The sequence below is a fragment of the Bidens hawaiensis genome, unplaced genomic scaffold, assembly GCF_021521415.1.
Source record: "Bidens hawaiensis isolate Kalapana, Puna unplaced genomic scaffold, B.hawaiensis_p1.1 tig00011411_1, whole genome shotgun sequence".
NCBI lineage: Eukaryota > Viridiplantae > Streptophyta > Magnoliopsida > Asterales > Asteraceae > Bidens > Bidens hawaiensis.
Window position 1 is genome coordinate 143,675 of NW_027491889.1, and position 13,460 is coordinate 157,134.

General features: G+C 33.3%; 1 protein-coding gene across 1 annotated transcript; it reads right to left on the minus strand.

Annotated features, from left to right (window-relative positions):
* Positions 1-10,742: 10,742 nt before the first annotated feature.
* On the minus strand, positions 10,743-13,172 carry LOC143537859 (PWWP domain-containing protein 5-like). Its single transcript, XM_077031531.1, has 2 exons — positions 11,993-13,172; positions 10,743-11,890 (listed from the first exon to the last, which is right to left on the minus strand). Exons 1-2 carry the CDS (start codon positions 13,170-13,172, stop codon positions 11,166-11,168), a joined length of 1,905 nt encoding a protein of 634 aa, XP_076887646.1. The 3' UTR covers positions 10,743-11,165.
* Between the last annotated feature and the right edge of the window lie 288 nt (positions 13,173-13,460).

Below are 13,460 nucleotides of genomic sequence, written 5' to 3' on the forward strand. Positions count from 1 at the left end.
TAAGGGTTGGAATGGCTGCATATGAGTTTAAGCTTAAAACCCTACTAAACTAATATTGAAAATGATTGTTACTATTAGAAAAAGGACCTTTTCATCAAGCTACATAATTGGTTAAGAATTCAAGGATTAATAGTAAACAAATATTTTCATATTTCCAACACATCACTTCATACCTGGGTTATGAACTATGCAACCATTAATTAGTATTCATATTGATGCAAATAAACGTGGTTCCAAATACTAAAATTTCACAAGACATAAATGAGTTTCAAATAATATTGGCATAAACGAATTGAACAAACACAACATAATATGAAAGTATGAAAAGAAAAAAATTTATCAAATCATTGATAAGCTACAAATACATGAATTTGGTGTATAAAGCAATCTTAATATAGTACTTATAAAATTAACATACTAACGTTTTTGTATTATAATCAACATAACTATATTTGATATAGTAGTTCTTAATAAATTTACAACAAAAATTGCCAAAATATGCCAACCGAGCTTGCTTTGATCTGTTTTCAAATTGAGTTGTTTCAACACATAATAATGTTTGACGACCAACCTGACCTGCTTCGATTACCCTCCACACATCTCCTACCTTGGCATTCCTGTCACCACCACCTGCATTCATCATTGTTGCCACATCTTTTCTCTTCTTCAGATTTGCTGTTCTCAATTCCAAATGACTCAGACATCTAAACGATGGTCATTTCATCAATGGTGCCTTCACCTACAATCTCTAACCCGATGAACAAAGGGATGAGTCAATAGAAATAATAAAAGAAAAGGTAAAAACACAAACTCGGATTAAACTAAAAATAAGACCTTTGATAAAAAGAAATTATTATTTCTTAATACTAAAAGATAAAGCATAATTTTACCAATAATGTGCGCAAAGACTTGAAAAGTAAAAAAAAACTTAAAAACTTGCAAAAAAATTAATTCATTTATGATAATTAATGAGTCTATAAAGAAACATGGAAACCTAAAAAGGTTCATGGGTCGGCCCGTTTTTAAACGGGCCAACCCATACACCGATTGTTTTTAAACGGGTCAACCCATACACTGATTATTTTTAAACGGGTCAATCCAAGGTGAACGCGTAGCATGTTTTTAAGGGAATGAAAAATCATACGACTGTTTTTAAACGTGTCAATCAGAAGAACATGTTCTTTTTTAAAACGGGTTATAGTTATCAACCCAAATACTTATTATATTGGTTTCGGGCTCAGGACATATGAATTAAGGGGTTGCAATTTGACACGTTACTTGCTACAAAAAACAATTTATGTTCATGTTTTCTCTTACGGGTCAAAGGGGGCATACAGAAATACAACTAAAATAACCGACTCACAATATTATTAATCTCCCCAACCTGGTTCATGAAGGTGGAATCGTTCATAAACGTCTAGTTAAAAAAATATAAGATCTATCATGTTATAATGTTTTTTTTTATAAATCATCCTAAATGCATTGTTGTGTATAAAAATATTTAATATTACTAACCTTTGGTTCCGAGGTAGCATCTGATGTCGTTTAAAACATGTTCAAACATCCAAATATCGAAAACATTTTCCATTTCTCAAGTTGCTGATGTAAAAAAGTCAAACCTCATTCTGGTCAACTCTTCAAGCTTTTCAACATCCCATCCTTGTGTTCAACTTGAATATGCTGACACATCCATTGCACACCATATTTCTTCAGGGCTTTCAGAAAGAATCAAATAATATAAAAAAAGTCAAACTCAAACCTTTCACCAGAAATTGGGCATTCTGGAATTGCATAATACTTCCCAATATTAATTTTAATATCTCCTGAACACATATTTTAAGTTTCCCATCTATGCAACAAAGATAAAAGACAAAACTTATGATTTTAAAAATAATTTTTATTAACATGCACTAATTGTCATAAAAATGCCATAGGCTAAATTCTTTCATTTAAAGGAGAGCGCATGCATACTCAAATGCATCTTTAATTTGGTCTAAATTTCAAACTCGTGGGCCAAGTTCTGGTTAGGGAAGGCTCCTTCTCGCTAATTTTGCTTACACTTTTGTTGATTAGTATAGAAGCATCACACCTCTAAATTTTTATCTGGTTAGAACATAGATAGTTTTGTTAGAACAAAGATAGTGCTTTTATATGTTTTACCCTTTCCCGTACCGACATTATAAATTCAAACCGGGCATGGTTTAGTATTTTCAAGTGCTTTCACATGAGCATCAATTGAATCAGTAACATCAATTTAGTCATGTAAGCATGTTCCATCTGAGGTTTTATAGTATGTCCCTTGAACCTAATAATTACATAAAAAATAATTATTTTCCAAAAAAGATAATTACCAGGATTAAAAATTACCTTGCGTACGTTAATAATCCCACGGGCTGCATAAGCTAATCAATAGATTGTGCCATCGACAGGTAACAAAATCCAGCCCCCACTTATGCAACTAAAAATTTTAATTCACAAATCAACAAATTTAACTATGAAGGCAAAACAACATATCTCAAGGCATAAAAAATATGCTATAAACTAATAATATTGTAAAATTTGAAAACTGAATGATACATATTATGTCCTAATCCAAATTTGACAAAAGCATTGTTTCAGTAAGTGCGTGAAAGAAAATAAGCTAAAATAATGAGAATACCTCAAGAATCTTAATAATTGTTATAATTTGCATTATTTATACCAAATTGTTTCGGTAAGTGCCTGAAAAAATGAAGTTAAAATATACTTCTAGTCTGCATCTGTGTACCGCATTGATGCAGGATCAACTCCATCCGGTGAACCAATATGATCCTCTCTAAGTTGAGTTGAGATTTAGCGATTCCATCTGCACCATAAAACAATCAGTACGTGTTCATCAGTACTCGCCCAGTAAATCAGTAAATGATAGTAATGGCAATGGATAAAATAAGTAAATTCTTTACTTCTGCACCAAAATAAGAAAATTCGTTCATAAAAGTTGTCATTATAATATGCATTTTCAGATAATTTTTTTAAACTTACCTTAGTGAAACCAAGAGACCATCTCATCTTGCATGAGCAAAATACACGGCAACGTTTCTTCCTCGATATCACCAGATGAGATCTCTCAATGGTGGTCGACCACATTCGAAACCATATGAAATGGTTAAACTACTGGATTTGGATTTACTGTATTTACCTTTAATTACGATTTACAAGTTTTCTAAACTATTTTGGTTGAAGCATTTCCTCGAGTAGTAGACATGCACCTTCGAACCTTTCAGTAAACATATGCAAATACCATCGTCAACTAAAAAAAAAAACAACAAACATATGTACTCATTATTAATAATAAACCAATTAAACTCAAAATACTGATCTACAAATTTAAAACACTAAAAGCAAACTGAACTAAAGGGTTGTTGCTACCTCAATGTTTTGTAATCGATCTGCAAGAATAAACCTAAACAAATGGAAGTTGAACCCCTGTTTGGTTACCTCAGACCAGGAGAACCCATAACACCCCCAAACACCACTATTAAAACACGAGTCGGACTTTGTGCCTCTGCTGGCTTTTCCCCATCGGACCACTATAGGGGTCTTCCTTTGCTGAACCATCAATTTTAGTAAGCGTATAATGCTGGGTAGTTTTTGAAGTTGTTAGGTTAAATAGGTAATCGATAACGATATGAAAGAGTGTTAAACAGACACGGAGCTGTTCTTGCCGGAGAAAGAATCGAAGGTGGAAAAGACACCAGGGCTTGGATTGGTCGCGAACGTAATCGTGAATTTACAGGTACGCATGTGTGCTACAAAAATTCTTTTATGCAGATTTTGTTCCTCTAATACTCCATCCGATATGACCTCGTCATAAGATTTTTCACTTTATTGTGCTAGTGTTATGTGTTTATTAATTTATCGATTTATTTATTTGTATATGAGTAAAAAAAAAATATGTAAACTTATAAAATTTGATTTTTGAATTTGATATGTTTTGAGTTTTTAAAATTATGAAGGATCAAATTTGTTACCGTTTTTAAGTTCTACTTATAGTCACCTGTTTCAGTTAGTTGTTTTGTCTCGGTTACTAGTTATAGGATTCATTTAGATGTCTTCGTTTGACATTTTTGTGATACACCCAATTATATGTATTTAGAGAAAAATTTTCTGTTTCATTTCAGTAATATGATTAAGTATTCTCAGTTAAATATTTTAGTTTACCATTTTTAAGTTTGTTTGGTATCATTACCGCTTGAAGTTATGCTTCTTATCCGTTACGTCAAAGTTTGATTGCGCATGGATAACTAGAAATTTCGAGGACGAAATTTTATTTAGGGAGGTAGAATTGTAATATCCGCATATTTAAAATATTTAATAATAAATATTAGTAATGGATATAAGAAAATATATAAAGTTGAGTTGGATAATTTATTTTTAAACTTCATAAAATCGTTTCAGTAACATAATGATTTTTTTGTAGCATACAATGAAATAATAACTAATGCGACAAAAATAATAACTAATTCTTCATATGGTGCACAGTAATAGATGATTAAGCTTGTAAACTACAGTTTACAGCCAAACTAAACCGCAACTTGAAACAAAATTCAGCTTATTTAAATAACAAACTGGGTAGTAACTAAAGTAGTCCATCTTTTAAATAATTTATACACAGTATACTACCTAATTTGCTCATAAAGCTATCCTGATGGTACATCATCGGTTTTTTCATTTAGATTCAGGCCCACAGCAGTTATATCGCTTATTATAAGGTATACAATCTGTTCTAAATCACCTTTGCAGGCACATTTCTGAATCAAAACACATTTTTTTTTTCATTTCTTATACTGTAATCACATATAAAAATGCAGCTATTAGATTAATGTTTAAAGTCGTACATGAAGTGTTGAACTGTCCCATACAACATGAAAGAAACAAAAAAAACAAAGATAAACTTACGCAGTGTTACCAAACTTTTTGCCTACAAAATTGTAATTTATTATTTACTAAATTTTTATGATAAACACATTTGATTATATTTTTTTGGGAAACTACAAAATCTTAATTTTAACACATGTAAATGTTAAACTTACCTCAAGAATAGTGCAAAGGTCACCAATGGTATAGAAAGGAGTATTTTTGATGAACTCATATTAAAATGTCACCAACATGGACACACCAATTGGTTTAGAAATTTCTACATTAACTTCAATTGCCTTTTCAATCAATCTGATATGAAACTATATAAAATTGATTAGCACATTAACAAACAAATAAAGATAAGAAGTTTTTGAAATAATGTGAATTAAATATTTACCAACTTTGACTTTTGCTATGATGAAGTCAAGATAGGCATATGCCATTGCATTTTCACTTTCTGTAATTAATTGAGCTTAGGGAAAAACAAACAGTCAATTTGTTATAATATGTAAAACATAAACCTTTTGAATTGCATCAATTAGGGTTGGCAAATTCAATATCTCCATAACCTGCAAAACGACCATCAATCTTAGCAATAGTAGCAAAAATAATTTAGAAGATAAAAAGGAAACAAATGAACATGTCAAACTTCAAAAATTCAATCAAAGTGAAATGTACTTGGAAGTGTATTCAAAATGGGTCAACGAATTTGAATGTGCCAAATGGGTTAAATCACTTAAATGGGTCATGTGGACAACAAATGCTATTTCAAGACCACTGTCATTGTGGACTTACTAAATTAGTGTGATAGTTGGACAATTAGTATGCATAAGTGAGGCATCAGATAAGGGTGGGCAAGCAACTCACAATATAACTACCTAATTTAGAAAATGAGTTACTAAACTTCGCCTAAATCCATGTTATTTACAGCCGCTGTCAAAGTCTACTTGAAACATTGGTATTATATGGTTTAACAATAAATTTAGAAGTGCTATGAGAGAAACAATACCTTTGTGGAGTTTGCTAAAGCAAGTTTTTCAAAGTCAAGCCTTTTTTTTCATATAACTGATAGTTGCACATAATGATGTGGAAATCAATTATAAGCATTTTCTCAACAACTTATAAGCTCCCTTCAAAATAAACCGAAAAAGGGCATAGTAGCAAGATACCAAATGATGTCTCACCGGTGGGTTTTTTTTGCATTCTGAATGACCCCAGCATTTCCGCGGGAAAGGGGGGGGGGGGCGTAAAACCATAATTTCATCAAAGAAAGTCTTTTGAAGGCTCATAAACGATAGGTTAAAATGGCTGCAACTAAATTGCCATGCCAAAACAACAAACGTATCAGTTTTTTTATCAACATCACCTCCAAAATAGGAACAACTTCCACGCCTCATGCGAGGTAAATATGTCATAGTTGCGTAAAGCAACACATAAAACACCAATGTGATTCATAAATTCAACTATGTCTATGGTCTTTAAATGACAGCAACAACTACAACTACAACAGATGAGTAAAAACTTATGGTTGCAATACCATAAGTCAATAATGATAGTTGCCCATATTTTTAACTCACGCATGACATAAACAACATGATAATTACATAGGCCACGAAAGCACAGACCACCAAATTGTATCGATGCAGCAAACAAAACTCTCAGGCTCTCACATCATTGCCTCATAGAATCAAGTAACAAAGTTGTTAACAATGGAGCCTCAGGTGACCATCATAGGCTCATAAACTCACCAATGGCTGCATCTATTACCACATGTAAAACTCTTAATAGAAAATGTACATCATATAATGCAGGAAAAACAGCAATGTTGTTCGCCACCTCCGCCACTTAGAACAATCAAAATCTGAGACTGACAATCATCGGGGCCATAAAGGTGGCACGTACAACATCACATTCTTACCTCGGCCATCGCCGCTGCCTAGGTTTCCAAAATGGAAGCCGGAAACAGCTGTAATCTGAGCACAGATCGCGGGCAACACCAACGTCTTAATTTTTACCAGTAGCATACACAACCAAAAGTCGGCGGTCTCTGTCACGTCGTCGCCTAGGGTTCCAAAATGGAAGCCGGCAACGCCGTCGCCTATGGTTTACAAAATGGAACCCGACAAACAGGCGAATCAGAGCTGTAAATGAAACCTGAAAACATGCAAGACCAAAACCCCAAATCAAATCCTAATAAAAACAACAGATCGTAAGAAATAAATTAAACCAGAAGAAAAATTGACTAAAATCGAACATCACATGTGAAGACAGAGAAGCGGAGATAGCTATGATATGAATAGAGAGAGAAGTCAATAACGGCAATATATGTCGGTCAAAGCTTAGGAGACCATCATTGCTTCATCAACGAAAAAACGGAGGCCATAATCGTCATCAAAAGACGTACATAACATGCATGTCTCAACTGCAGCCACACAAATGGCACAATCGCAACCAAAATCCTATAAATAACATAACATCACATAATGAACTTGTTACCTTGCATCGTCGGAACAAAGAAAATGCGGGAAACAACACCAATCAGCCGTCGCCGCCGTGTAGGGTTTCATAACGGAAGCGACAACGACGGAAATCGTTACACCACATAATCAGATACATACCTAGTTGATTGAAAAGTTGATCGATGATATTTGAATCGAAAGATATGCAGACATAAGGCGATGGATTTTCAAATAATAGGCTAGAGCGGCGATTAGGGTTTCTGAAGGCAGCGAACAACATTCAACAAAAATAGAGTATTTGAAGTTCCGGGTTAATGGGTTAAATGGATATCCAAGACCCGCGAGAAAAGAGGTAGGTTGGTATTTTAAGCAATAGTCTATGTGTCATCTAGATGGAATCCTACGTAGACAGCCTAGTTGAATGACATGTGGCAAACATGTATTGCTTTAATAGTATTTAAAGATTAAAGATAGTATGCATGGATCAAACTGATTAGTTGTATTCTATGTTGAGCATCTCTTTATATGTATTGTGATATATTGATTTGTAGTGCGACTAACTAACTAAACATATTTCTCTATGTAGGTGTGAAAAGTGAAAAGCGGAAATTAACAAATCACTATTGTGGGAGTCAAGTCAGGCTGAAACAAATAGGATATCACATGCGTTGTTGGTTGATATTACCTTTTCTTGAGCTATGCCTTTTAAGGCATTTCATACCCAAGTACCAAAAGGTATTTTTCTTAAAATTGTTATCGTAGCCCAATTCTCCAAATTGAATCTGCATAACCAAACATTACTCTTTGAATTTGAATTTGAATTTGGTTAAAATGTTTGCTACCTACTTTCTGAGGATTAGCAAGTTTTTTTATCCCCAACACACCAAAGAATTGTTCATTTAATTTACAATTCAATTTTATTTTTTAACAAAGCATAATTTTCTGATTTGTTTACATCATACCAAATTTTATGCCCTACTTTTTGATTAGTTTTCTGTTAATTATTATTTAAAAATTTCTTTACTTAAATAAACCTTCATTTAAAAAATAATTCAGATCATTATCCACGTATCTAATTTTAAATTTTGAATTTTAAATCTACAATTACAATTTATCTTTTTCAATACTCAATCCCATTTATAACAAACTCACAATTTTCATTGTTTCATATGTTACAGTCATATTCATCATTTCATGCTCTAAAAGAAAGTACTATCACCACAACAATACGTTATGTCTTCTTCAAAGACCATTAATACTTCATCAGAAAATGAAAATAACAGGTCCTTTTTTATCAATTTTGAAAAGAAGTCTAACACCGACATGGTATTTGTATTTATTTTGAATTTATCTTTTTATTTTATTTTTTTGAATTATAGTTTTATCTTTTTTTGTTTATTACTTGAAAGGTTGAGATTTCATAACAAAAGCTGCTTACTAGAGAAGATTATCGATCCGAAGACACCGTCCGATAACAACGTTTTGAAACCTTTTTAACACTATTTTTATTTCTTAATATCTATGTAATCCAACAACAATCTTTATTATAATTTATCTTTCATGGAAAACTATATCAATCACCGGTGAGAATAGAATAACTTCAATTTCAAATGGAGACACGAACCGCCAAAGCTCTCCACCATCCAATTTAAAGAGGAAACTTTCTATGACATTGATGATGATGTTGCAAATTGAACTAATAAATCCAAGGAAAAACAGGTTTCGTGTGACATTTCTGGAGATAACAATCTATTAATTCCAAAAAATGATAAATAGATATGTTGTCATCACTTTAAAAACAATATTTGTGTTTCTTTGGTTTTGATTTTTCCGGTCATGTTTTACTGGTAAATTGGAATTTTCTCTTCTTTTTATTGTGTTTCATGATTGGTACTTAAGTTGGTTTGACATTAGAGAACTTTTGTTGTTTTATGAACAAATTTTGACTTTGTTTTATTTGCGTTTTCTAGCAATGCTTTATGAGAAACATTATTATTATTGTTATTATCATTATTATTATTATTATTATTATTATTTAGTTTGATTGGGTAGGTTTTCAATTATAATCTTTATTACTTTTTTTTCAAATGAATAAATCATTTGTTTGTATTATATTTTTATTTTATTTTTCATTAAACCCGTGTGTTACACGGGTTCTAACCTAGTTATATAATATAATTTCATGACAATTTATTCATCATTGCTACTGAACTCAGTATACTATTATCCAGTGGCCATTAAATAGGCAATTTGTATGGTAATTAATTTTGTTTGCTTTGTTTTGTTTGTGGCAGTAATAAAAACAAGGACAGAGAATGGAAGAAACTCAAGAAAGAATAAGTGGGCTGAAAAAAAGATAGTTATGGGCTGATAATTCCTTTGTGGGCATTGCTTTATAAATAGATTGTTATAACTGAGGCATGGTTCAAATTGTTTGGGTTGGTTGTAACTTACAATTAGTTTACCAGCCCACATTAAATATTATATCTAGGCTAAACAAACCAAGGGTACTTACTTTTGGAAAGAGGGAATTAAAAGGTTCTCCCTTCTCAAGACGACACTTTCTAGGGCTGGTGGCACCATAGACGAGGGCCGTCGTAATTTAACAAAACTGGGTTTTAGCTAAACAACGTAACTTACAAGATTTTTAAACATAAAATACAAACGGTAGCGGCCCAACCTTTTTAGAGACCCAAAGCGATGAAAAAGTTTAAGGTCTTTTTCATTTCATTGTTATAAAACCCTACTTATTTATTCAGGTTTGGGACTGATAGTTCAAAATCTTTTATAAAACAAATATGTATAAAACAAATATGGTTTTACATTAGTTAAACAACTTGTTATGTATCATAAAATAAAAAATTTGATTTTAAAAAGCGAGTTTATTATTTAGCTCTGTTTACAAATATGTATAAAACAAATATATATTATGTATAAAAATTTGATTTTGTATCATAAAATATGTATAAAACAAATATATATTATTATTTAGCTCTGTTTACAAATGAGAAACAAATATAATAAAAAGGCATGCTAGAATGATAAATATAAGGAAAAAAATGGTCAGCCAAAATAAAATGAAACAAACAAAAGAAAAAGGCATGCTACAATGATAAACATATAGAAAAAAGAAGTGCTCAACTAGAATCGAACAAGGGTCAGCAAGATCATTTAAAGGCTAAAAAATTCCTTGTAACTGCCAGGTCATGTGCATGGCATTGATATAAGTGAATTTTAATTTTTATAATTTGTTAAGAAAAAAATACAACAATATGAAACTTTTAAATGGGGGCCTTTTTTTCCGTGAGGCCTTAAGCCCTTGCTTGACCCAACATAACTATTGGGCCGACCTGAATACAAATTCTATCAAATTTAAATGCGAAGAGCAATCATTGAAATTTGGTATTAATATGAAGGAACTCTTTCCGGTAAAAAGAAGACACGTAAAAGTGCATGCCTTGTTGCAACTCATCTTGTCGCGGCCCTGACCGTGCTAAAACATGAGCGGTGTACCAAGTGAATTTAGTGGTCTTTGGTTATCCAACCGAAATACAACCAAACACACAATTTAACATCCCTAACTTTAAAAAAATGTACACAATATTCTGAACCATTAAAAAAGTCTTTTGGATTGATGATGATTCCCACAATCAAAAGTCTTTTAAATAGTCTAAAAAACATAACCCCATCAACACACTAATGCCCTCTCACGGCACTACAAAATCAGGTTGTTGGTTTTAACATACACCATGACCAACAACCTCAAAAGAGAGCCAAAAACACAATACTACATAAGGGGCCCACAATTTAACAGGAAGAAGAACCATCCATAGCACTCACTTTCTTCATCAACCCTTTAACTTCACTCTCCAATTTCATTCTCATCTCTAGTGACAAACTACCCCCATGTTTCTCCAACATTAAATTCATCATTTCAAGATTCTTTTTTAAACTCTCAAGATTTTGACAAGGTTTCAACTTCAAAGGAGTTTTCACCGGGCTTTTAACCCGAGTCTCAGATTGAACATTATCCATAGACGGGCGTCGAATTTCATTAATCGTTATACTTCTTTCCACAATTTGAATTTCACTTGAATTTGGCTTCGGTTTGATAGGAGTCTTGCATTGAACCATAGATTCAGCACCAGAAAGATGCTGAATCTTGTAACTAACAAGAACCGGCCCAAACGGTTTATCATTTTGTAAATCCATAAATGCCCCTCCAACATTACAAGAATCAGGAAACACGACTTGCCCGCTAAAATTTTCAGTGAACACTTGCGTTTCAGACTCGATCAGTTTGCCATACTTTGAAAACACTGAATTTAAATCTTCAATGCACGGTAAAGGATGATCGGGTGAAAACTTTAACAGAAAGGCATTACCTTTAACTTCTTTCGCATTATCTTGATTCACTTTCTTATAACTGAGATTAATACACGGTACCCCGACTTCATTCATTTTGAATCTTGTATCTATCTTTTTATCGGTCCCATTTTCGTTCAGCAAGTTTATGTTTTTTCGCTTTCTCCCTCTTTTCTTGGGCACACGACCCGACCCATGGTTCCTTGTACAGTCTTGATTTATGGTTGAACCCGGTGTAGCCTGCAAGTTTATGTGTTTCCTTTTTCTACCTCGTTTCTTGGGCACATGACCAGACCCGGATTGACCAAGACCCGCTTGGGGTTCTGTAAAACAGGGTTCGGTTGACGCAACATTCAAGAAATCATTGTATGCCCGTTTTCTGAAGTTGGATATAAACCGCTCAACCGAATCAAAATTGTTACTTTCAATGGGATAATAGCAATCCTGAGCAGCAAACAGAAGCTGAGAAAGCTTCTCAGATGAACATACATTTGTTTGTATCACTTTCTTCTTTCTAGACCACTTCTTTCTCGGCTTCTTCACGTGTTGACGGTTACTTTGACCATACATTTTAGACAAGTCATCTCCTTCATTAACATCCATCATTGACTCTTCATCCTTAATCCCACATTCTCTCGCTTCAAACGGCTTTTCAGATTTTTCAAAACCATCATCAAAATACGCGTTCTCCTCTTCTGGCTTCATCTCAGTTTGACTCCAAAAAGTCAACAAGAGTTGATCCATGGGGATTTCAAGATGCCCTAATGACCGATAAAAAGCAAATAAACAGTTTTTCTTGACAACATGATCAACCTTGTTAGGAACACAAACATCTCTTGCAAAATCTCTTATATAATCAAGAAACTTCACGGTTTCAAATCGACTCACCAAAAGCTCACCAAAGTTACCATCTTTCTCCATTTTAACATTTGAGAAACACGAACAACTGAAGCCGGTTCTCACTCGGTTACCAAGCTCAACAACAGCCTTATCTAACGCATCAAGAAACTTTCTGGCTTTACTTTGACTGGGTAACCTGTCAAAGTACCCGACAAAGGGCTTCACTTGACACACAGAGCACCAAACATAACTCCCATTACCAAAGCACCTAACCAAACAATCATCTTCTCGTGTGGGCCCGTTTAAAGCTTCTTTGGGTGCCTTCAAACCATCACAAACAATTGCAGGCCACCATTGTTGTTTATATTGTTTCTTGATTGTAGCCCACACAAGATCACCAACATTGACTTTAAACTCGAGTTGGCCCGCATCGCGTATGGTTTCGTGATCTTGTTTCTTTGTCATTCCACCGGTTAATGCCACAAAAAGGGAAATACCCTTAATAGGAACATCTTTAAGGCTGCTCGGGTCAGCACATTTGTCTTTCCCTAAACTAGACGACTTAGGAAACTTTCCACTTCCAACTTCAACGGTTTTTGGGGTTTCCATATCAGTTTGAAACAAGCATGTCTTCAATACAGCTGAAGAAAAATACAAAATAAAAAGAGCCCTAATCATATATCATCAGGATTAAAGAAAGAATGCGAAATTAAAACGAATGCAGAGGTACCTGAAGATGATTGTGGGTGGAATTTGAATCCGAAAGAAAAGAAAATGATCGGAAATGAGGGTATAGAAAGAGAGTGATGGGAGTGGAAAGTTGGAATTTGGAACTACACCTTGATAGGATTGGTACACGTGAGATTTTGTAATCATATTCCCTCTTAAATTTAAATA

Excerpts from the sequence above, each read along its gene's own strand:
- LOC143537859 (XM_077031531.1), bottom strand. The coding sequence starts at position 13,172 with ATGGAAACCCCAAAAACCGTTGAAGTTGGAAGTGGAAAGTTTCCTAAG. Across the intron at positions 11,891-11,992 it reads TCATGTGCCCAAGAAACGAG|GGAGAAAGCGAAAAAACATA; the intron begins GTAGAAAAAGGA and ends CCAAGAAAAGAG.